General features: G+C 40.3%; 1 protein-coding gene across 1 annotated transcript in view; it reads right to left on the reverse strand.

The window, feature by feature from the left end:
- Adgrv1 (adhesion G protein-coupled receptor V1) overlaps positions 1-27,162 on the reverse strand; it is a 510,986-nt gene that overhangs the window by 311,954 nt on the left and 171,870 nt on the right. The window contains exons 71-76 of the mRNA XM_021208450.2: positions 26,074-26,248; positions 23,563-23,698; positions 20,386-21,479; positions 15,637-15,754; positions 14,392-14,563; positions 7,091-7,330 (exon numbers count right to left, since the gene is read on the reverse strand). Of these exons, the coding sequence (XP_021064109.1) occupies positions 7,091-7,330; positions 14,392-14,563; positions 15,637-15,754; positions 20,386-21,479; positions 23,563-23,698; positions 26,074-26,248 (1,935 nt within the window). The remainder of the gene's footprint in view (positions 1-7,090; positions 7,331-14,391; positions 14,564-15,636; positions 15,755-20,385; positions 21,480-23,562; positions 23,699-26,073; positions 26,249-27,162) is intronic.

A 27,162-nucleotide genomic window follows, 5' to 3' on the forward strand; every position in this document is an offset into this window, starting at 1 on the left:
AAGTATAATTGTTGCAGATGTTTTAGAAAGTTCAGGATGAATACTCCAGCCAAAGAATAGTCAAAATAGTTTGTCCTTATTGAATATTGACGAAAGATTAACTTCCTAGTCAGTCCAGCATGGATATTGAAATGCAGAATGGTTGGACAGACTCCTGACACTCCCAGACCCCAAGATTCTGCAGAGGACACACAGTCTGAATGGAATTACTACTATGTTGCTCCAGGGTCATGTGTGAAGGGAAATAAGACAAAGTAGGCTCAGAGACACAGGGTGATGGTAGATGCAATTATAAACCAGGCTGGGCATGGAATCTCAAGAGAGACCTCATTAAATGACTGTCCATAGGCTTACCTCAGAAGACAGATTCTAGATCTAAGGCAAAATAGTCTAGGCAATGAGAACAACAATGTAAAAGTCCCTGTGGGGAGAACAACCTAAAAACCTGCTACGAAGAACTTGAAGGCCAGTGCGAATGGCAGGGGCAGTGTTAGACCCTGACATGAGGAGTAGATGGGGTCCCAGCATGTGTGGTCATAGTTTGAAGTGTCACTAGAAACTACAGCATAGAAACAGAACAGAACAGCACAGCACAGCACAGCACAGCACAGCACAGCACAGAACAGAACAGAACAGAACAGAACAGAACAGAACAGAACAGAACAGAACAGAACAGCACAGCCCAGCACAGCACAGCACAGCACAGCACAGCACAGAACAGCACAGCACAGCACAGCACAGAACAGAACAGAACAGCACAGCACAGCACAGCACAGCGTGTGAATGCAGTGAGTAGGATCTCCTGCTACATTCAGCAGGGCTGAGAGGAACATGAGGAATTGCTGGCCTCTTGCAGGAGATTTGAGCACACCTTCGTGAACTGGGACAATCTGTTTCTAACTGGGGCTAAGCCTTTGATCCTAGAGCTTCCTGTTTATTTTAAACAAGTATTTGTGGTGTGGCTTAGTCTGGCACACACCTTTAATTAAAGTGCTAAATAAAGTCAGCAATAGGAAAAGAGGTGATCAAACATAAGTAAACAGAAGAGAAGGGCTTTAAGTTGGGGGTATTTAAGACAGCTTGGAGAAGGAGAAGCAGGTTTTTTCTTCTGGATGTCAGTGGAGTAGGAAAGTTAGCTGGACACTCTCTCTGCCTCTGAGCTAGCAGGCTTTCACCATAACATCTGACTCCTAAGTCTTTATTTGGTAAAAATCAAATGTTTGGGATTTAGTTTTTTAAATATACACTGGCCAGGATGGAGGAGTTACTATATAGATGGTGGGAAACCAGGAAAGTGCTATTTATGACATCCACAAAGTTTGTCGTGTCTCCTAGACACCCCACTGAAGATACCAACTTAGAACAGACACTTAAAAGACTTTCCTTCAGTGTGTGCTCTGAGTTATGACATATGACAGCTTCAAGAGAGTATCTTCTGAATATATCAGAAGAGCCTGCTAGCTGCACTCACACTAGTAGTTCTGTTCTGAGCCTTTCTAACCTTTCTACCCCTGTATCCCTTGACTGAGCTGTCTCACAGCCCTGTGCATGCATATTCCCTGGCACATTCATAAAACTCTTAATAAAACAGGCCCACACTCCTGTTTCCATTCTGTAGTATCCAAACATGGTCAACCGTAGACTCATTTAATGAAGTATAACAGAGTAAGTGATATTTTCATCAGTTCAAGTAACAAAGAGCAGAAATTCTTTCTCAATGACAGCACAATACAGATGGATAAAATAAGTTATGTTAAAACTGTGGTATTCTTGTACATGTGAGTGAAATTTATGTGACCATGATTGGTTTGATTACATTTTCCAGCTACAGTGAAGTATAAGGATCGATACCATTAGAGTTTTCAGCTCATGGAAAAAACTATTGTATATTCTTATCTTCTAATTTCACTGATCAGGGAAGCAAGAACAAAATACAGAACTCCCTGAGAAGTAAAACCATGACTTCTGATTTTCTTGTTTGTTTTCTATCTTTTCTTTATATTACTGTTCTCTCATATGGTATATCCTGACCACAGCCTCCCCTCCCTCCGCTGCTCTCAGCTCCTGTCCCAACCCACCCACCCTCCCTTCTTCCCAGTTCCCCCACACACTACCCCTGTTGCCCAGATCCACTGCTCCTCCACTTCACATCAGAAAAGAGCAGGCCTCCCAGGGATATCGACTGAATGCAACATAACAAAGTGCAATAAGACTGGGGACAAACCCTCACATCACGTCACGGCTGTGTGAGGCAACCCAGTAGGAAGGAAAAAGATCCCCAGAGTAGGCAAAAGAGTTAAGATAGCCCTACTCCCAGTTAAGGATCCCACAAAAACCCCAAATTAAAAGACCATAGCGTGTGTAATGGTTTGAATATGCTTGGCCCAGGGACTGGCACTATTAGGAGGTGTGGCTGTTGGGATAGGTGTAGCCATGTTGAAGTAGGTATACTGTGGGTGTGGGTTTTCAGACCCTCATCCTAGCTCCCTGGAAGCCAGTCTTCTCCTAGCTACCGTTAGAACAAAAGGTGGAACTCTCAACTCCTCCATGCCTGTGTCTGCCTCAATGCTGCCATGTTCCCACCTTGATGATATTGGACTGAACCTCTGAACCAGTAAGCCAGCCCCAATTAAATGCTGTCCATATAAGGGTTGCCTTGGTCATGGTGTCTGTTCACAACAGTAAAACTGTAACAAAGGCAGCATGTGTGAGAAGGACCTAGCTCAGACCCATGCAGGCTCTGCGATTGCTTCTTGGGTCTCTGTAAGCCTCTATGAGCCTCGCTTAGTTGGTTCTGTGGGCCATGTTCTCCTGGCGTCCTAGACCCTTCTGCCATGGTTTCTGATTTTAAACTGTCCTTTTTGACTCTAGGTGTGTCTTCTTATATTGAACTAAAAAGCAAAAAAGTATGATTCCCTATACTTCCTACTCAAAATCCCTTATTGTCAACACCTTGCAAAATGATATTAACACTGACAGGGTCACAAACAATTTTCATTTCTTAAGAATCCTTCACGGTAACTTTCATGATCACTCAGTTCCCTGCCTGACAGTCCCTCATTGTTCTAAATGACAATTAAGTTCTGCATTTTTATGATGTTGTGACTTTCATATGTGAATGGAATCTTTCACCCTATAATTTTGGAGATTTTTTTTTCTGACATGATCATTAGGAGATTACACTGGCTGATGTGTTTCGATGGCTTATTTCTTACCGCACTTAGTAGGAGTTCATAGCTCATCTAGCTTTTTGCCAACTGATGGACAGTTTTATTGTAATAAGCTACCATAGACATTCATGTAGAGATTTCTGTGTGAGTAACAAGTTTTCATTGAAAGAAATGGCCAAGACAGTAATTGCATGGACCTGCATAATTCATGTGTAGTTATTTAAGAAACTAACATCTTTCAGATGGTTATATCATTTTACATAGTCATCAGCAATAAACAAATCAGCCAGTGTCTGAATTCTTGCCAGTATTAGGTATTGTCACTGATTTTATGACAGCCATTCTGGAAGGTTCAGATAAAATCTCCATAGCACACTGAACATCTTATACAGATATGTCCTCTAGTGCAATGCCTTCATGGACCACTCTGGTTTTGCTTACTGTATTCTTCCTTCCATGATCATAAACCCCTTCTTAGTACCACTGCACTAGAATTTACAGGATGTTCTGTCATGGTGTTCTTTCACTGTGAGCATATTGATATGAAAGTATTACTTTTCTTCCAAGAATGCCTTAATTTCTCTTTCATTGTGTAGGGATGTTTTTTTTTTTTCTATAGGTGAAGTAACTTATTTCCACCATATGAAAGCTACAATTTAAAATTGGGCTCCAACACATCACTGCAATATTTTCCTCTCATTTTTAAGTTTTTATAGTTTGATTATTATATACTGTTACTGTTAATATCATCGACCTCACAGGATCTAGAACCACTGAAGAGTCAGGCCTGAGAAGACCTATAAGGGATCATTTAGATTAAGTTAGCAGAGGTTAACCCACCCTGAGTGTACACAGTGACAATCTGGAATCCTGGATTGAATGACAGTAGAAAGCTGGGTGTGTATCTGACTCATCTCTCTCTGCTTCCTGACCATGGACACAGTGTGACCACTGCCTGTGTGCATCGGACTCACCTCTCTCTGCTTCCAAAGCATGAACACCGCGTGAGACTGCCTGAGCCCCTTCGCTTCACTGCTGTGATGGACCACACCCTTAAACTGTGAGCCAACACAGCCCTCTCCCTCCTGAAGTAGCCTTTGTCTGGTGTTCTGTCACAAGATGATGATTACAGCACCTTAATGAAGGATTTTTTTCTTATTTATTTTGCCTGTGGATTTTTTTAGTTTCTCCAATGTATATTCTAATAACCTTTGTGAAACTGAAAATATTTCTATCTCTATTCTTCCAATTTTTTTTTCAATCCCTATCTCTTTCTTCGTTCTTTCAGGACTCTAGAGTCATACTGTTAATTTTTGCTGTTGCAGCTATATAGGTCCCCAAGCCATGCTTTGTCAGTTTTCTCAATCTCGCTGCTGCCATTGTTCAGAGAGGACCAACTAGCATACTATCTACAAGGTAGCTGTTTCCTTTCTCTTTGCTCTGTTCCTGAGATTGTCTAGGCCATTTTAGTCATTGTTTATCTACACGTAAAAATCTCATTTGCTATTCTTTATGTCCTCTATTTACTGCCTAAGAGTTCTTCTTTCCTTATTTAGACAATTTCTTTCACTTGTTTAACTGCTGATTAAAGCATGTTGTGCAGCTGTGTTAAAATTTTACTGAGTATTTCTCATATTTGGCTCATCTTATTGCTGACATCTACTTATTACTGTTTCCCATTCCATTTTCGAGCATCCCATGCTCTGATGAGACAGATCTGTGTTGACTGGTACGTGTACATGCTGTATCTTACATCAGGAGACTTGGGTTATTGGTTGTTTGTTTGTTTCTTAATTATTTATTTTTTGGCTCATTTTGAGACTGCTATGACCAAAAAAGGGAAATATTACTCCTGACAGAGAAAGTGCAGTTTTCCTAACTGGTTTCTGAAGTAGAGGGAAGGAGAGCCTTCTTTATCATTGGGTGGAGTGAGATCTTGTCAATGATCTCACCTCCACAGATCTCTCCTCTGAGAACCTCCCCCACTGCCATCCAGTGTTCTCCGCTGACACTGTGCCAATGCTGGGCACCTTTTACTGTTAGACAGTGGGCAAAGTCCCGACTCTCTGCCTGGTTCTCTCTCTCTCTCTCTCTCTCTCTCTCTCTCTCTCTCTCTCTCTCTCTCCCATCCCAAGCCCCCACCCTCAGACCCCTCCCCAGCTGATGTGGATAAAGTTGGGTTAAATTTTTCTGCCATGTTTGATCAGAGAATACAAAAGATTTTCGTCTAAAAGCTTTCTGACTTACTTATCTGTCCTTTCCCTTCCCTTCCCTTTGCACTACAGAATATGCATCTGCATGGGGTGTCCTGATCTTTGCATTACGCACATTATATCTGTATGAGGACTTTTGTTATTTGCACTACAGACAGAATATCTGTACGGGGTTTCTCACGACTGCTACTTATAATACAGACATTATATCTGTATGGGGAATTTTGCTCCTTGAACTACAGACAGCACATCTGTATAGTTTTTCTTTTTTCTTTCTTTCTTTTTTTTTTTTAACTTTTTTCCCCCATAACTGAATCTATATGGCAAGTTCTTCAGCTCAAAACGTTGGGTACAAGGGACAAAGAGAACTGGAGAATGTGCCTTTCTGGGTGCTATGTGTGCCCAAATCCCCAGCTCATTGCTCCTCTGCAGTTTCAGAGACTCTTAATATTGTTCTATGTGAAACACCCAGGCTCTGTAGTTGAACTCAGTAGGGAAAGGCATATCTGCTCCATCCTCCAAGAAACAAAATCCTCCTTCATAGGAAAAGCCTCAGATTGCAGCCTTTACTTCCATGTCAAAACTATGAAGATGGAGTTGGTACCACAGCCCTGAGTTTGTGACCACAGGGTAGTGTGTCTAGTGCACCACAGCCCTGAGTGTATGATCACGAGGAATGTGTCTAGTGCACCACAGCCCTGAGTCTGTGATCATAGGATAGTGTTTGTCTCGTAATTTGACCTGATAGTGATATTTCTTGAGCGAAGTGTGAGAATAAAACACAAATTTTTATCATTTCTCTGCCTATAATAAACATAGTAAACAAAATATTAAAATCTATTATGAATCAAAGTGTTTTTTTCTCTCTTGTTTGTCATACTATAACAGTATACAAAATGGAGCAGCTCTCACCCATGATTCTAAATCTACCCTTATTGCCTGACTCTATCACACTAGGCATGCCTATGCTTTACTGGATGTAAAATGGTGGATTATTAGAAGCAGTCAGTGGTGGTAAAGGGGAAAGACAGAATTAATATGGGAAAACAACAGAGAGCAAAAGCAGGAGAGCTATCATCTCCACAATCAAGCCTTAAGCAGAATAGACAATGTTTTTTCTTTTTTTTACTGTATTAAAATGTTGCTGATGAATCAAAATAAAAGCAGTACTGCTGAAAAGTCCTATGAATGTAGGAGCTAGTCTCCCCATGTGCTCAGCTGCTGCTCTGAGCACCGTAAACCCAGGCAGTCTTTCACTGGACACCATGTGAAAGGACGTATAGGCAGAAATGGAGTCAGCTAAAACCAGTGTTGTGTACAACCTAAGTTTGGTCAGTATTTAAGGATCCGAAGAAAAAATTATTCAGCTAGTTTGAATGTAAGATGTAGGCAACTTTAGCAATTTGTTCAAGTCCAAAGAGCGGCAGTGGAGGAAGCACTGGGCTACAGCTGTAGAGATGTGACAGATCAGACTTCAATGGGGTGCCTTGGTCGAACATTGAAGACTGCCAAATCAAAATAGAAAGCCTGTGATGTTAAGCACCGTCTCCTAGTTATGAGGGGCAGAGTAGGTGATATAAGGAGAAAACAGCATAACACACAAGCAGCCAGTGATCATCGTATCATCAGAAATCTTCATTTACATTATTGTTTCATTACAGTCTCAGTGTATACAACTCGTATAGGACTATCCCTTTGCAAGCCTACCTGGGTACTGAAGTTAACAGACATCATTCCTGTCCCAGAGTCTCTGGCCACCTGCAAACTGATCAAAGTAGCCTTCTTGTAAGCCACTGCCAGCCGAGAACCCACAGAGAAAGAAACAAGGCTCTGAGGGGCACCGCTCTGGGAAACTGTAATCGGAGCAAATCTGGCACTGTTGTTTATAGCTGCCCCAGCAGTGACGTCATACAGCTCCACAAAGAAAGGCATTTCAACTTGATGCACCTGATAATGAGGAAAAGAAAGATTTAACTATTGCAAATATACTCCTGTTTTTATATATTTCTATTACTAAGCCATGCTGCAGTTCATCTACAGCATTATATAAGTGAGTAGACACATTTATATATGTATATACACATATATATATATATATATATATTCATATGTATGTAATAATAATAATAATCAAAAAAGCAGAAGCTACTCTTGAGAATTGAGGGGAACAGAAGAGGGTCAGAGGAGGAAAGGAAGTGGATGGAGAGAAGGAAGGAAGGAAGGGGAAAAGTTGTATAGTTCTATTTCAATTACAAGCATGTTTAACAGAAACAAATATATAGTTAAGGAAACATTTTATATAATTACAGAACTAAATTTTTACATCGAATCACTATGGCAACTAGTTCTTTTCTTTTCTTTTTCTTTTCTCTTTTTTAACTTCTTTTTCTTATATCGGGCTTCTCACTGAAGGTTAAATGGCTGTGGTGATTTGAATGAGAATGGCCCTAATGGGCTCAGATATTTGAATTTTTAGTCACCAGGAAGTATGAAGGATTAGGAGGTGTGGCCTTGTTGGAGTAGGTGTGGCTTTGTAGGAGGAAGTGTGTCACTGGGGTTAGGTTTTGAAGTATCAAAAGGCAAGTCTAAGCCTGGGCTTTCTCTCTGTCTATGGATCAGTGTGTAGCTCTCGACGACTACTACAGTGCTATGCATGCTGCCATGTCATTGTTGTGATAATAATGGATTAAACCCCTGAAACTATAAGCAAGCCCCCCAATTAAATGCTTTATTTTAGAAGAGTTGCCTTGATCATAGTGTCCTTCACAGCAATAGCAAGTGACTGAGACAAGGTCCAAAGATAATATTCCTAAGCTCAATAAGCAAATGATGAATAAATAAATGTACCCACAGAACCAGCTGATTAAAAATTGATGAAAGCAATAAACTATTCATTTTTTTTCCATATAGGTATATCTCAAATATGGCAATAAGTGATAACATCAGGATTTATAAAGTTTTCATAATTAGATACATATATATGATACCTTAAGTATAAAAATAAAAATGGTATAATATTTACTCCATGTGGTCAAAAATATTTACATAAATATTCAAAGCTTAAACAAAACATCACACATTATAGCAGTTTTCTCAACACTGATATCAGGTAGAAAACAGGGCAGAGTGCAAAGTTAAATAACATTGTGGGTTGTAAGAAAAAAAGGATGAGGGGAGAAATGAACTTAATGTAAGATTTATTTATTTACTATTTCTTTTGAGATAGGGTCTCATGTAGCACAGGCTGTCCTTGAACTCGGTGTGTGTTCAAGGATGACCTTGAATTTCCAGATGATCTTTTCCATCTGGTCTACCTCTCCAGGCCTAGGCCCGAGGGTGCACCAACACTTCCTGCTTATGTGGCCTAAGGCATCACACCCAGGGCTCACTCTGTGCTAGGCAAACACTGCCATCTGAGCTACAATCTCAGCCCCGTCTTTTAAACCAGTGTTTAAGTTTTAAACAAATATGAGGACATATTGATTGCAAGTTCTGAAATTTCATATAATTTTCAAATAACATTGTATCAAACCAAAATTAACTCTGTTCATCCTGCATCCTTGTTTTTCTCCCTGAAAAGACCCACTTTCTAAAGTCTGAATTGCTTCTTATAACACAATGTCAATCTTCTGTTTTTACAAATGACTTACTCCTACAGAGAAAAATATGAACTGTTTAGCTGTCTTGTTAGCATGCTGGCATGGCCTGTTAAAGTGTAAAGATGTATTTTCAGCTGCATGTGTCATTGTCTAACCATACATTAGGCATATTTTTATCTGTCAGCAAAATCTATCATTTGTTTTGTGATCATTTAAATGAAAATGAAACAAAACAAATCCTTCTTTATGATCCAAAAGAGCTCCATCCGAGTCACACAGTAAATGTTCTTAATCTCTTTTTCGATGTTTAAAGAAATGTGTTTAGCTATCCAACAGCATATAAAATTCTTTACTTTTGCCAATACACTGTCAATAAGTGTTAGAATGTGGAAATAAATGTATTCTTTCCACTATGAGAAACTAGAGTTAGCAAAAGCAAGGAGTTGAAGCAGTAGGGAAAGTAAGGGCAACTGTATTTCAAGAGCTAATATTCCCTCATGGCCCTGAGAGCTTGAGTTCACAATAGTCTCTTTGAAGTGAGGATTTTGGCATATTAAGTTCCAATAGACACTCTTGTCTTTATTTTCCAGTAAAATATTCCTTTTCATTATGATGATGATTAGAACATTACTTATAACCACTTACCATCAAAAGAACGTGTTGTAACCTAAGTAAAGAACTATCTAAAAATTGAATAGTGTACAGATGGGAGCCTACATATAATTAAGACTGGAGACAAAAAGAATCTTCCAGCCAGGCAAAGAAATGCTCTATTCAGACAATGTGCCTGAATTCTATTGAGGAAAAAGATTTAAAGATCATATCTGAACATCTCCAGACCTCACATGAACCCACTGTACACGTAACTGCTTTGGGACCCTCTCCTAGTGGGGCATATGTACTTTAGGGTGGACTTTTGCGTTAACTAGTAGAAAATTCCTCTTTCAGGAGTCAAACGTGCTCAGAAGCAGAAAAGTAAAAACAAAACAAAATCTTACCTAAATATTTTTCTAAAGGATATCTCCACCAATGTCTAAATGCTTCAGTTTAAATAGATTTGGTGGATTAAGAGCGTGCCTGCTGTTTTAGGGTTTGTTTTGTTTTGTTTTGTTTTGTTTTGTTTTGTTTTGTTGTTTTTTCCTGTTCTAATAAATTAACTTGACAAAAGCAACTCAAAGAGGTTATTTGGCTCACAGATCCAGATTACACTCTACCACTGTAAGGAACTCACGAGGTAAGAAGTTGAAGCAATTAATGACATTACATCCAACAGTCAGGGGCACAGAGCATGAATTAGCGCATGCATGCTAGATCTGATGGCCTTCTCTCTCCTTATTCCATTTAAAAAGCCTGTAAAACGGAACTGCTTTCCAGGCAGTTCTTCCTGCCCCTGCTAACCCAGTTAAGAAAATGCTCACAGCCACACCTCCATACCAATGGATTGTAGAAAATACCTCACAGAGACTTCCTTCTAATGTGATTCTACATTGTGTCGACAACCAAAACCAAATGCCCTATTCCTAAGCTAATTCTTATTTTATATGTTTTCTTAATATAGATCTATGAGATAATTCATCAGAGAAAGGATGAGTTGACTAAAATTCAAAAGGTGGATTCTAACCTTTCTATGAAGTTAATGAGGCAAGTCAGTTAAATTCTTCATAAGTTAAAAATGAAAGAAAATAATTATAGAGTTGATAATGGGAAAAATAGAGTTAAAAGTTTTAAAGTTGAGGATCAAGAAACTGAACCAAGGGAGACATGGCTTTGAATTGTTGTGTCACTCTGCACACAGATGTGTTCTGTGTGTCTACGTGTTCATGTGTGTGTGTGTGTGTGTGTGTGTGTGTGTGTGTGTGTGTGCACGTGCACATGTATAATATTTTTAAACCTCCACTAGTGTTGATACAGCTACTGCAGAAGTTCCTCAGGCTCCTGGCCCATCCCTTCTTAGTAAAATCAGTATCAATCATCTCTTAGGGTCAATTGATTTTCTGTCAAGAACTGTGCTAATAATCTTCATTTGTTATTAAAACATTGAATCTTCCTAGTAACCCTTTTATTAATCCCTTTAAACCTGGGAGGATGATCAAGGCTAAACACCTTATATAATACTGCCTAATTAATTAGTATATGAACTAAGATTTGAACCAAGATCTTCTGTCATCAGAGCTAAAACTCTGCCTACCACATGGTCTGCTGAACAAACTCTGTATAATTGAAACCATTTCTCTGGCAACCACTGAAGACCGTTCTTAGGCCAAAAGGTTGGGACTAATTACACTGTCCTGCTGACACATCCACACAGGCTCTCAAACCTCATTGCAAAAAAATAAAATAATAAAAGAAAATAAATGACTTCTGTATTTCCTGACTTATACTGTTAGCCCTTAGTTTGTAAGAAATTGAAGGAATCCAAACTTGAAAAGCCAAACCCATGCTAAATAATCAAACTAGTTTGTGAAAATGAATATGATGCAGTACATCTTTTAATTTTCTTTAAAACACAATCATACTCCCCTCATTTACGTTTGAGATATGGTCTAATAGCCCAGGCTGGCCTCAACTGTGTGTTCTTTGTGCTCCAGCCTCTGGAGTGCTGGGATTAAAGAACTCCACTCTCGGTTCCTTCTTGTTTTACATTTTCTTTGACTGACATAAGAAGACGCTGTCCTCCCTCATCTATGACTTTAACAGCTGGAAAGACAATGGAGATATAATATTTTGAAAAGAAGTTATCTTTTTTACCTACCTGAAACTACTGAAATTCAGTCTCTGTGGCCTTCCTCTAGTTAGACCAGTGGTTCACAACCTTCCTAGTGTTGCGACACATATATGCATATATGAAAGCAATCTAAATAAAATCACCAAATAAGGTAGACAAAGCCCAAATGGAGATAACTTGTGACCAAATGAATCTTCCAGTACCAGGAATGTTTTATATCTAATTGAGTTGTTAACCAAAGCAATCCCATAAAAACCACCAAACAACCAAGACTGTTGCCAAGACTCTTGGTGTGTTTGGTACAGGATGGTAATCTGCATACTATCAAAGCAGAAACGTAAACAGCAACCCAGCCACAAATGCTTTGCTCTACCAGACTGCCTTTCCTGCAAGATAATCCTCGTGTAACGGTGGCCCAAAGCTTGTGGGAGCAACCAACTGATGTCTGATTGTCTTAGGGACTACTCCATGAGATGAAACTCATATCCAACATTGCTTGGGTGACAAAAAAACCTGACACTAAATAGCCTAGAGTCAGACAATATGCAGAGAGTGAAAGACCTCAGGATACTCTAAATAGGATGTTTCTATCAAATCCTTTCCCTTAGGAATCAGGGAGCCTGCAGAAGAGGAGGCTGGAAGATCATAAGAGCCAGCAGGGATGGAGGACAGGAAAAGATAACGCCTTTTGAATCAACAGAATTGACACACATATGAACTCACTGACTGAGGAGATTGTGCAGGGCCAGTGCGGATCTGTACCCGATGGGGTCTTAAAGCTGAAAGGAGACACTTGTCCCATTCTGAACCCAGAAGCCATCTCCAATTGGTAACTACTTGCAAATAAAAATGTAATTTTTCCCCAAAGAGTTTCATTGGGGAAACTATTCTTAGGAGTAGGCTGTACACCCAGTAGTAGGGTTTTTTCCCTACATTTTATGCTATTGGCCCTTTGGGTATATATTACATCTTCTAGTTTTATGTTTTTATAGGATTCCTGAGTGTGCAAATGAGCGGGTGGGTGTCTGTGTTTTTATCTGTTTCTTGTGTCTTTTCTTAGGCTTCTTTTCTTCTGTTTGTTGGTTTTGTCCTATTCTGATGTGTTAGTTTTTGTTCTTTTATATTATTATATTATTTTAATTTATTTTATATTATATTATTTTCGCTTAGAAGCCTGTTTTCTAATGAGAGACAAAAATGATCAATAGGAGAGAAGAGCTGAAGGAGCTGGGAGGAGAAACTGTACTTACTGTGTATTACATGAGAAGAAAATCTATTTCCAATAACAGAAAAAGTTAAAATGTTAGTCATCACTGTTCTCTCTGCATTTAAGTAGTTAGAACTTAATATTAAAAACTGCATATAAAGATTTATTTCTAGGAAAACCAAAAATGGCATCAAAAATTGGAATACGTGATTAGCACCTGTGAACCGAAAACAAATGAAGCAGAAATAAGGCCAGCATCACTTTTCTAAAACAATAGACCACTGAGGCTAAGGAGGGCAGACTGTTCTCCTACCTCGTCCAGGTTGCCCTTCCAGAAACAAGGAGGCCATGGCAGCAGGCTCACATCTGCTAAGGCTCTAACAGGACCTCTATATAGCTGGCACTGCAGCGTTATAAACAGGGTACTGAGAAAATTATCCTTCAAGGCCTGAGTTAATAAAGTACTTCAGTGTACATGAACAGTGTTTCTCAGAAACATCTATGGACAGGAACAAGGTCTCACATCTCATCAAAATCAAAATAGCAATTACCAAGGGCATGCGAGCCGCAGTGACCAACGACAGGTTGTCCCTTTTGTTTTCAGAACAAAAATTCCCCAAAATATGAAAATATGTATGGAAGCCACCTTAGAAGACATTAGTATAATTATTATGGCAATTCTCAAGAGCTGAAAAACTAAGGAGAAAAAATATTTTTAAAACTTGAAACCAACAATGATGTTATTTTCAAATAGGCTTAGTGTTGTGAAGAGCTTTGAGGCAAGCGTATCTGTGTGTGTTCTCTGCTGTGTGATGTTTGTGGCTCAGGCAAAGAAGCCATTGTGCTTCAACATCATTTCAGAATCTGGTGGGCAGGGTTTTATTAGATATTTTGATTTAATAAATGTACAGCTAAAATTAAATAGTACTGAGTGTACCTTAGATGGCCAAACATCAAAATCTCACATAAGCACTTCCATGTGATTATCAAGTGCCCTGTCAGCTCAGGTGGGCCACTGTGAGAAAACCCACTTGAGAAACAGACAGTCCTGACAGTGGGCCCAGTGTCTGTCCCAGAGCCACATGCAGTTTGTTTACCCAAGGATATACCCAAAGCAGTCTCTGTGCCTCTTTTATAAATCCAAAACTATAGTACTCAAGAATATATGAAACAAAGATCTCTCGTGTATAAATAGAAAAATGTTTATGAATTTAAGAACAGAGCCACCAACAGTTGGAGTTATTAGAGGAATTAATTTGGCTGACACACAGCAAGTGTTTGGGCCAAACGTACCGTAGACCTGGCACAAACAGAAAACTCTCAGCAAAAATTTATGATGGCATAAATTTTACATCTAAATCTTTGATCTAAGAAAGGTTTGTCATCATGGCAAGACAATCACCAAACAGTAAGTTTCAATCATGACAATCTGAGGTGGGTAATGCTAAAGAAATGCTTAACAACTCCCAGCGCTCACCTTCTTGGGATTGAGCTCAAGGTGGACAAAGCATTGGGTTTGACCCACTGTGCAAGTTGTGACCCCTGCCACAAACCGGAGTTCATCTGTTAGGTTCAGCCCCTTCTCCTGGAGAATGGTGACTGTTTGGTTAAATGTGACTCGCCAAAAGACCTGGACTTCTTCAAAGGCCCTGTATACAAACAAACAAAAAAACAAACACTGAACTCACGAACTGTGGTGAGGAGAGACACACAGTGCCGGGCACTGTGAGCCTTCCTTGTTCCTGCACAGGTAAGGCAGTGCATACTGTATGATTGGCAATGGTGCACAAGAGCCGCATTTCCTGCAGCAAATTATGGTCTCCATAGCATTCTCTAACTACCCACTGGTCAGTGATGAGCTGACACTCAGAGAGGAATGTTAAGTCAAATTCTTTCTGTCCAAGGTAACAAAATGTGCAAAGAAACAGTAGAGAGAATCTCGGACCTCAAGAAAATGGGTATTATTTGTCTTTTAACAATAACTACTTTAGAGGAACACACTACTCCTAAAACCAAATATAATTGCAATGGTTAAAACCAAAAGATACCCCACATTTTTACAGAGCAGGCCCCACGTTTTAATCCATACACATGTGCATGTACAAAGCAAGTAAAGACATGTAATAAGTTCCCAAAACCTCGCTACTGAGTTTGGGCAGAAAGGAAACCTTTGATGTTCCAAGTCTCCTCTGAAGCACAGTGGTTACATACACAGTCATCACGGAGTGGTTACGTACACAGTCATCACAGAGTGGTTACGTACACAGTCATCACGGGGTGGCTATCATGATAGAGATGCTCTAAACCATCTGACATTGATTTGGATGGTATACAAAACATTCTAGGCATTTCTATGTTATGGCTAAAATCCCAATAGTAATAGATTGAGAATGACATCATCCCCAGGCTAGTACAGTGGCTTGGTCAATAAAAACACTGGCCATCTAAGCCTGGCAATCTGAATTTAATCCCTAAAATCCATTGGAGAAGAAGAGTGACAACTGAAAGTTGTCTTCTGACCCACCCATACCATTAGATGGGTACCCCCCCCAATAATAATAGTAAATACAATATATATTAATACTGTCAAACTAGCTTGCAGGCTACCTTGATCAATATTCACCCTGTCTTCATCATTCATTACGGGTCTTAAGTTCTATACACAATTTCAGGATGTTACATTGTCACACGTGAACACACATGCACACGCACACACACTTACCTGTTTGGCTGCCTTGTGACTACTAGGTGCTGACTGTTCTTATCAGCACCTTCCCTCAGTTCCAGGCCTCTCTGGGACTCCTCACTGAAGCCTATAATGCCATTATGGAGGTCACTCCCTGGAACAGAAAATGGAGGGCTATAACACATTTAGTAATCTATAAAACCTCCAGGGCCATAGTCATCTTGATAGCCCAGAGAGTATAAAGGAGAAATGTACACGTGGGAGGTGGGAACATTCATTTTTAATAACTTTTTCCTAAAAACATTCCCAGACTGTAATGCCAAAGCAGATATCAATTCGAGAAGCCAAGACCAGCAGAAACAACCTTGACATCCTCCTAGTGTGTGCTCGTGATCCACACAGTGTGTGGTCCTGATTCACACCGTGTGTGCTCATGATCCATATCATGTGTGCTCGTGATCCACAGTGTGTGGTCTTAATCCAAACAGTGTTTTCTTGTGATCCACACAGTGTGTGGTCCTGATCCACACCGTGTGTGCTCGTGATCCACAGAGTGTGCTCACGATTTGTTTTCCTTTTGTTTTAACTTATTTAACTTTTATTGAAAATAGATTCTTTTCTCAGACAATATATTCTGACCAGTTTTTCTGCCTCCATTCTTCCTTGCTCCCTCCAACCTTGCCTCTCCCCAAGATCCACTACCCTCCATTTCTTCTTCAGAAAAAAGCAAAGAGATAAAATGAACTACAATAGGACCAGGCAAAAGCCTTCCCACTGAGGCTGGACACATGATGTTTCTAAGGAGACTCACAGCACGCGTGATAGCAGCTGGCCCTTCACATGGTTGCTGTTCAAAGGTTGTACATTCACACACAATGCAAGCTCCAACAGAGCAGTGTTCCCCTGGGTTCCTAGTACAAGAAGACGGCCAGCTTATGGTAAGCCTTTAATAAAAAGTATTTGTCAAGTAAATGAAGTGTGTAATTAACTCACCTTCCTTCAAATGGGTAGAAAGTTTATGTCACATACTTACTTACCTGCCCCGGGACAAAAGGAGAAAAGGGTTAGGCAAATCCTGAGTGTTAGAGGCTCTTGGTGGTTACTAGAAGTATTTTACATACACGCACACACACACACACACACACACACACGCACCACCACACCACACACATGCACATACCACACACACACATACACACATACATATATACATATATATATTTACACATACCTATACGCACACACACATATACCACAACACAAATTCACACATGCACATATACACACATATACACATACCATATATACATGTACATGCACACATATGCATACTCATACGTACATATACACCACATGCACACACACACCACATACAAACACAACACATACACACACATATACATTTATACCACACACACATACACACATGTGCATGCTCATATGCATACATATACATACTCACATACAACATATATGCATATTCACACATACCACACAAATACATGTGTGTGCATATGCATACATATACATACTCACATACATATATACACCACATATATACATAACACATACACATTTTCACACATATACATACCACACATACATATCACACACACACATATATATACACATACCACACATATACACCACACACATACACACATATAAATACATATGGGCACACAGACACACAAGCACAAGCATAAGCAGGATCCAACCTGGGGTCTATAGCATGCTGCCACAATCATTTCATGTCCAACCAGCACGAGTGACTGAGGGTTAGGTCAGTATCTGAACTACTGTATGCACTTCCTCTTTCTGAGTGTCACCCTTTCAAAGTCATCCTAGAGCAGTGGTTCTCTGCATTCCTCATACTGCCACCCTTTAATACAGTTCTTCAGGTTGTGGTGACCCCAACTATAAAATTAGGTTTGTTGCTATTCATAACTGCAATTTTGCTACTGTTATAAGTCGAAATGTAAATATCTTTGGAGATAGAGGTTTGACAAGGGGGTCGTGACCCACCAGTTGAGAACCTCTCTCATAGAAGGAATGATCCTAAAGCAATCAACCTCAAAAACAATTTACACCAGCCACCCAGAAACATAACTTACGAGATTCAAAAAAAAAAAAAAAATGTAGTTTCCAGAGGTGAACACTGGAGCAGGTTAGTGAGATGAAAAACTGTAACTGTCCTGCTTGGGGACAGAGAGTAACCAGGACGCCTGCTTCCCAGCTCTGACGTGCAGGAAAATGTGGACACCGTGTATTGTGGAGACACCTGTGATGGGCCCCGTTTGCCCTCACTCGTCCTGAGTGCTGTTTATCAGCACCACTGCAGTCCCAGTGTTCATCAGTTAACCATTATAATCACGTTTTAGCCCGGCATTAGAAGCTGATGCCCCACTTTCCTCTTCAGCAGCATGTGTTCCCTCCAGCTTTGCTTCTGTTCTTTCCTGGTGGGTTCGTTTCCTGTTTCCTTTTGTAGAGCAATAGCCACTGACCAGGGTCAAATTAAAATTCTCTTTTCACTTGTACAATAAACTCAAGCCGTATTTCTTGGTAAACTGATTCTAGATTTCTAACGTACCAGTGCTCAGAACCAAGACCAAATGAGCCATTTAGTATCTGGTTTCTTTTAAAGTGGGTTCTAACATCTAAACACGGAAAGATTGTGAGGACTGGTTAGGACAGTTAATGATGTACTTAAAACAGAAATATTATAAAAAGAGCAAGCCAGGTGTGTGACAGGAACCTGGGCAGAATAGAAGAATAAAGAACCTTTAATGTGGACATGGCTGGTGATGGTCTCAGGTGAGCTGCATCACATGATATTACAGACAGGCATGGTGAGGAATCCATTATATCCATTCCAATGACAGTCTCACGCTCTGCAGACACTTGAGAGCGGACATTTGAGCAGGCTTTGGTGTGCCCTATTGCCTGGTATATACAGAAGCAGTTTCATGCCCAATACCATCCTTATACCACAATTGCCATGCTGATCACCAAAGAGCTCTCTACCAACCACCTAACCAGGACTTGAAGCCTCCCCATTACATGGTAACTAATGGAGTAGTGTTCAGGAGAGCTGGGAACCTCTAGAGACCATTTTTATTTTCACTGGACTGATATAGGCCACACTAATTGCTAGATATTTTGGCTGTCAGCCACGGTCATATCTGAATGGCTCTAATTAAATATTTAAACATAGAATGTGAGGGTGATGCTTAATTTCAAATAAATCTTATAGAAATGTACAAATTACATCAAGCCAATGTAAAAAAAATTGCAGAAATGAATTAAAATTTACAATGATTTCAATATACTATTGAAATAGGAGTGATGTTAATTATAATTAGTGAAAATTTGTAGGGTAATAGAAATAGGAAAAACAGTATAAAGGAAGTTATTATAACATTATAACTGAATTACTAAAATAACACAAATCCAAGGAAGCCCTGCGAGTGAGTGCTGAGAGCCAGTGTGTAGCATGTTAGTAGTAAATACCACAGTAGTGTACACTTTGATGTTACTAAGAATAAACCTCAGAAGTTCTCACAGCAGAAACAGTAAGATTTGGGATGATAAAGATGGTAGTTAGCTTGATTTAACTATTTGACAATTTATTTATGAATCACATCTTGTATATACAAAAATAGACAATATGTAATCAAAATAAATAATCACAAACTGACCTTGTTACCACTTTAGTTAGTTATTGCTAAGCTAATCTATTTTGTTCAGTGATACATAGTATTCTTGCTGAAGTAAACAGCAAACAATATGTTAGCACCAAACAATATGTGGGAGGAGCTTTTAAAATAAAATAATTTTTAAAATCTATGTAAATACATGTAAATAGCATATATGCACACAGAGAATGTGGGACAGAAAGGCAGCAATGCAATGACTGGATCAGTTGCATTAGATTTAAAAAAAAGTAGAAAATTGTAAACTATTCTAACACAAATGTATAGAGTTTGTGAGTTTGTGTGTGTGTATACATATGCATACACAGGTACATCATATATGTGCATACACATGCCTACACTCAAATATATACACAGTTTGGTGCATGTAGTGTATGTGTGTAGTGTGTGTGTGCGTGCATGCATGTGTGTGTATCCAACTAGTACAATGCTTATATCAATTATCTTAGATCAAAAACAATGAAAGATAATAATTTTAATCTAATTCATAACATATGGAGAAGATTTCTTAACAATTACATCTTTACTTTAGGATTGATTACTAGAAGTGGCTCAGAAACTTAGAATATATTTGGATATCCAAAGCAGCATTTTTCTAGAAAAATAATGTGGACTTAAGGACTTTTCTCTATGCTGTCAAACTACAGATTTATAGATCATGTACCTGGTTCTTATCTAAGTGATGTCTATAAGTCATTAAATTGTAGTCTGGCCTGAAAACCACATGAGCTCACGTTATCATTCATTACTTTAAGAAGACAATTATCTCTTGTTGATGTCATCATTGTTGTTATTTAGACTCTCACTATGCTTCCCCGACTGTCCTGGAACTCACTATGTAGAGCTGGCTGGTCTTAAACTTGGAGAGATCTGCCTGCCGCTGCCTTCTGAATGCTGTAATTAAAGGCGTGCACTACTGTGTCCATCCTAAAGGATAACATTTTTTAATGAATTATTATGAACGACTCAAACTGTCATAAGTGGAAGCTCAGACCAATGATATTAAAAACACTATAATGTACAACTTGATATACTACACCCATCAGTACGTTGTGAAAATGTACTACATTACCTGAGATAATGATGACAGCAAAGGCTGAAAACCCAGTGCTGTCCTTTCCCCTCACAATCTCTGCTCCCCCTTGAGGGTCCGTGAGAAACACGTAGAAGAATTCCTGCCCCTCGGGCTCATCATCATCCAGAATCTGAACTGAGATTTTTCGTTCTCTTTCCCCATAGAGGAATGTGAGGGTGAGCAGTTGTTCTTCAAAATCTTCCTCTTCAAACGCCCATGTTAGGTTGCCAACTCCATAGACATCCTGGAAGGGCCACACACTGGGTTCCTTCTGAGCACATCTTCCCCCAAAAGTCTTCACCGTTATGCTGACATTGCCTGCGGACCCACCTGTCCTCTGAACAAGGATGTCTGCAGTACTGGGAGTTCTATTCTTCATTTCCTCTGACACATAAACAATGGGGGGTCCGAGACTCAGGGTTCCATAGACTGAAGCAGTTCCTGGGACCACGTCAGGCTTCACAGATATGGTACTATGAGCAGTAGCAAGTTCCTCAGGGATGGCAGACACAGCTGCTGTCTCTGTAACAGGGGCAAATACCTCTGTGGTGTACGGAATGGTGGTTATCTTGCTTTTGTTAGGGTGTGTGGTAGAACCAGTTTCCATGGCAAGGAGAGTGCTGTCAACGGCCACAGTCCTTGCTGTCACAGGGACAGAAACAGTTACTCCAGCCAAGTCATCATTGTCCACTATGGTGACCACTGCGACACTGAGATCTGGATTTAGGCGAGGTCTCCAATTCACATCCCCCTTTCCTAGCCCCTTAGTTTCTACTGAAGTAAGATTGATGTAAAATGTTTCTTCTATCTCAGGAAGCTGGTCATTAATAATGGTTATTTCAAAATCAATCTCAGGTTGGAATCTCTGAAAAAAGACTTCCCCCTTCTGAACAGGTTGGAAGTCTTCCAGAGACCGGGCACTTCCTGCAGTTGTCTCGTAGGAGACTTTAACCAGGTCACCGTGAAACCCAAAGAGTCTTTGCACACATATTCGGATCGTCTGTGCATCCTCTGACACTGTGATATTTCTTGAACTAGGGGAAAATTGGAAGACTCCCATGGGTTCGATTTCAGCAGTAGTGAAACCTGATCTGGAAAAAAAAAAGTTAAAACATATGGACTGAATTTAAAATAAGCATACCACTGTAGAGTAATTTCCTTCAATATTTGAAATGCAAGAATCATGTTAGAAATACCATGTTCTCTCATACTCCATAAAACCTTATCTACACACTCATAAGTAAAAGCACGAGAAACATACAAGCAGAGGCTACAGCATCAGGGGCAGGGCCTAACGCAGCTCAGAGAAAGTGTGCGTCTGGGATCTGATACCCTGTCACACAGGCCTGATGGCCTGAAACTCGTGGGTCTGTGGTCAGGAGAGAAAGACAAGAACACCCATGATTCCGAGTGTTGGCCTTCTCTCACAGCTACCAAACCAAGCTATTCTTTCGTACTGTGAGCCAAATTCTTCTGTCTTCCAGCTCTTAAAAAGGAAACTATCTCTCCAAAAAAATGCAACTAAAACTTGTATGTGAGTTAGAAACATCACTGGTTGAAAACTTTATCCTTATCTCTTACTTATGTATTTTTAATAACAGGTACTTCTGAAGTTATGTCTAGTGATAGCCTACTACTAACCTACTTCTGACCATGGGAAAATTATAAATATTAAATAAATTATAAATTATAAATAAATATAATTATATTTATATATTGTATGTGAAACTTATAAATTATGTATACTTGCATGATGTCTTAGCAGCTATCTCAAGCCTATCTGTCTCCACTGAGAAGCACATAAGTATTGTCAGAGCTGAGACAGTGGCTGGAGAGCCTGCGATCAGATACTGACTGGGAGAGTGATACTGGGTTCGTGACATAACCTGTCTGTCCTGGGAAAGAGGAACCCCAATGGAGAAAATGCCTCCATCAGATTGTCTGTGGGCATTTGTCTGATTGATGACTGAGGAGGGAGACCCTGGCTCAGGGGGAGCAGTGCACCCCCAGTCATCCAGGCTTGTATATAAAAGCAAGCTGAGTAAGCCATGAAGAGCAAGCAAGTAACCATCATTCTTTCACAGTGTCTGCCTCTGCTCCTGCCTCCACATTCCTGCCTTGATTTCCCTCAGTGTGGTGTGAAAGTTGTAGTATTAAATAAATGTCTTCCTTCGTTTGCATATTGTGTTTTATTGCAGCAATAGAAAACTTACTAGATTACCACCCACCAGCTACCTGCTCATTTATAAAATAAGACACACAATGCTAAGTACACAGATGGTACTAGAGGTAGCAGAGCAGGCCAGGTTTACAGCAGCGCCTGGTTTAGGGGAAGCACTATAAACCTATTTGTTATTAATGTTGTTGTTAAAAAATATTTGTCACCCTGAAATATGTTCTTTGGACAAATATTATTTCAAGTAGGGTATATGAAAGCATATTTGACTCTACAGATAACCATCCTCCATGCACAGACGTGTATGTAACTGTTTTAAACACACACTAGTCCATTGCTATTCTCCTGCCCAAGCCCATTCCAGCTGCATTTACATATAATCTACTTATCTGGAAGTATACCAAATTCCATATAAACAATTATTACAGATAAATAACAATGCTAAACATATTAGGCAGAAAGGAACCACTGATCTCAACGAGTAATACCATTCACTGACTGTGATGGACACTTTGTGCAGAGTTTTAATAATTTCTGGAAATGCAAGTTTGCAGATCTTTCTCAGAGGTCGGCCCCTTTAAAAACTGAGGCTATGTCAACAGGGAAGCTGTGAGCCCCGGTGTCCACTCTGAGGTCAAGATGTGCTCTCCCAATGGCAGAGAGCGAGGGCCTCTACTGACATGCAAGGGACCAGCTGCACCACAGCAATTCCAAGGTCACGGTTTGGTCTCACTCATCTCTTCTCAGTGGTTCTTAACCTACCTAAGGCTTTGATCCTTTAATGCATGTCTGCATTCTTGGGGTGACCCCAACCATAAAATTAGGTTCATTTTAACTTCATAACTGTAAGTATACTACTGTTGTGAACTGTAATATAAATATCTGATATGCAGGAGATTTGATATTGGAACCCTGTGAAAGGGTTGCTCAACCCCCAGGGGTATCGACCCATGGGCTGAGAAGCACTGCCTTGGCTAGAGAAATTCTCCTTGCCATACCTAAGCTGAGCTCCAGCAACAGCACTGCTCCTCAGGCCTGACAGATGAAGGACAAACGCCTCTGGCCGGCCAGGGCTGGGAAATGTCCACAGCAGGACCCCCTTCCTCTCTTCTCCATGCACAAAAGAAAGGCTCCCTGGAGAAAGAATGACAGAGAAAGTAAGTCATCCCTCCTTGTTTCTGTTTGTTTAAGTTCTATTCTATATTCACAGAGGTTTTGTCTTCGTGTATGCAGTCATCTTAGGTGTGCAGTGTCTGTGGAGGCCAGACAGGGCATAGGATCCCTAGGACCAGAGTCACAGAATGTTGTGAGCCATCTTGTGGATGCTGGGAATGGAACCCTGGTCCTCTGGAAAAGCAGCCAGTGATCTAAACTGCTGAACCATCTCTCCAGCCTACTTGCACTTCTTAAACTAGAACATGTTGCTAAAACACACACTGAAATTACCTCTTTTTCAGATTTTGATTTGGTTCCAAAAAGATAAAATATTTAATAATAGGAGCAAGAGATAACACATTTATAGACGTCTCCAGAGACCACACAGCCCTGTTTTCTACCCCCTGCTTACTCCCCTCTCTCCTTCCCTCCCCTCTGTCTCTCCCCCTTTTTCCTCTCCCCCTCCTCTCTCTCACCCCTCCCTTTCCCCTTCTCTAGGCTTTTCCCTTCTCCTCCCTCTACTCAGTTACCAAATGTAGCAGTGGGAAGAGAATGGCTATCTTGATGTTAGGCAAGCTTTCCTGCAAATTTGGTGCTGAGCTGTAGTTTGAACTCTGGCCCCAGCGTTTTTTAGCAGCAGGGTATCATAGGAATTTAGGGAAAATATCACAAAATACGTATTTTAGTTTACATTAGAAGAAAATGCCATGAGTAAGAAGGATTACAACTGTTGAGTGTAGTCCATGGGTTTAGGGATTATATTTATCATTTGTTATATTTAAAAGTTATTATAAAGGATCAAAAATAATCTAATTTTCTGAAGACATGTACCTGTTTGAAAATTCATTTATTTTTAATCAAGTTATTATAAATTCACTAAAAATTTTTCAAAGCTTATATGCAAGCCAAGTCACATACAAACATGTACCTAAAAAACAAGATTTCTACAGGTAGACTGATTAATTACACCTAAATAGACATATCACCAAAAATGACAAAAAGGATAGAGGAATGATAGAGTATGGTAAAGGGGGACAAAATGCAGATAAGAAAGATTATAAAAGATCTTAAACTTAGGGGACAAGCCAAGAAGAAAATGACAAGCAGTAGCAGCAGATACATTAGAACAAGGATACTTTGTATGGATGTGAGATGCTCCTCCCATGGCACCTCTGTTAGAGCAAGGATACTTTGTATGGATGTGAGATGCTCCTCCCATGGCACGGCTGTTAGAGCAAGGGTACTTTGTATGGATGTGAGATGCTCCTCCCATGGCACAGCTGTTAGAGCAAGGGTACTTTGTATGGCTGTGAGATGCTCCTCCCATGGCACCTCTGTTAGAGCAAGGATACTTTGTATGGATGTGAGATGCTCCACCCATGGCATGTCTGTTAGAGCAAGGGTACTTTGTATGGATGTGAGATGCTCCACCCATGGCATGTCTGTTAGAGCAAGGATACTTTGTATGGCTGTGAGATGCTCCACCCATGGCACCTCTGTTAGAGCAAGGATACTTTGTATGGATGTGAGATGCTCCACCCATGGCATGTCTGTTAGAGCAAGGATACTTTGTATGGCTGTGAGATGCTCCTCCCATGGTGTCAGGAAATGAAGTAGCACTCAAATCTACACTGCGTGTGCCCTATCACGGCTGACGAAACAAAGGCGTGGTGTTTGGTGTCTGCGTTCTGTCTGAATTGTCTAAAGTTATCATTCATTGGCTCAGCTAAATGCAACTTAGGAAAACAAAATCAGCCCATGCTCACGGAGGGTACGTGGGTCTCGGCTCCTATGTAAGAGTCATGAGACTTGTGTGCTACAGAAACACTTGCCTAGTGAGCAGGGACAGACTGTAAGTGTGCAGGGGTGCACAAATCTGCAACAGAGGTAAGGAGCTGGTCACAACTGTGCACCACAGTCGAGATCATGCCACCCAACACTCACTCCTTACTTGTTCTCAAAGGGCCACTGACATAAATTTAAAAATCAAGTATGTGAAATGACTGATGTCCATCTGTCAGAAATGCAGAACATGTAACAGACACAAAGCGTAAAGCTGTATGGATTTATTGCTCTATTGTCTGAATGAGATACTGAAAACTACTTTTAATGAATCCTTAAGGACTGACAGCTGTTTGCTTGGCCATCATCATTTTTACGTGGTGTTTAAGATTTCAATCTGATTGGAAAGTGCCTCTCCTCCTCACCAAGGAGCCTGTCACCCTGGTTACACAGAGGAGCACCACTTTCAATCTAGGAACAATGAATTAGGACTCACACAGCTCAGGTTGAAATGAGGGATAACCTTGACGGCTGTCAATTGCACACCTCTATAGTCTGCAGGCTCGACTCACCCAGGGTTGGTGTCATGTTGCCAATGACAATAGGCTCAGGTATTTCAGAGCCAGGAGCATAACCTGTGGTCCAGGCCACAGAGAGCCTGCCGTAAGTGCCTTTCCTGGAGACCATGACTTGGCATGTGCCGGCCTTGATGTCCATGAGCTGGAAAGCAGCAGATTCAAATCCAACCTGAAGAAAGACAAGTTTAGAGGGCATGCACAGCAGGGACGCTCTCCAGCTCTCTGAAGAATGGGTCACACGGACTCCTCTTTAGGTTTTACAGCTTATGCCCCAGGTGATGATAGACTCAGGAGAAATACTCAACATCTCAGAATTGAAAGTTTATTCTGTTCTATGCTTCAGATTATAGTTCCAAGCTTTCTTTTTTTTAAAAAAAAAATTATTCGAATTATAAAATATCCAAAAAATAGATGCAATCATAACAATAAAAGCAAAAGAGTTGTTACATTGTTTTAGAAATCTGTAGTGACTATGTGTCTTTCATCTATTCATTAATATTCATTAATGAATTTATCCTTCAAGCAAAGGTTCCATGTATTGTAGGCTGGCTGGTAACTCACTAGACAGCCAAGGATGACCTTGAACTTCCAATTTTCCTGCCTCAGCCTCCAGAGTGCAGGGTTAGCAGGCATGAAGCACCATGTCCAATTCTTGGATAGCTTATCAGTGTCCTCGCTCGCTGGGAATCTTTCAGAACCGGATCTGTCGGAACTGAAATTCACCTGCCACAGACTTCGCCTGTTTCCTTCCTTCCTCATCAACGCAGACCCTTAGCTAAGGCTCTCGGTTCTTTCATTAAATTGGACATTTGGGGTATGCTCAGAAAGCGTCAAAGGTAAATTAGGGTTTTTGTTTTGTTTTGTTCTATTTGCTCCTTTGAAGTAGCTATACTTCAAATAACTGTCATGTAAGACTTTATGTTGTGAGTAACTCCTCCAGGGTATGTGACTTATAGCTGAAATTAGTTCTAATCTGTGGTTTAGAATAAAGCCTGATTCCAGTCTCATCTGAGTGACCAGTTCAGGTTACATCTCCTGCTCTCACCACATGGAAATCTGGGCTGCCACTGGACCAGCAGGCAG

Source organism: Mus pahari, chromosome 11 (assembly GCF_900095145.1).
Source record: "Mus pahari chromosome 11, PAHARI_EIJ_v1.1, whole genome shotgun sequence".
Lineage (NCBI taxonomy): Eukaryota > Metazoa > Chordata > Mammalia > Rodentia > Muridae > Mus > Mus pahari.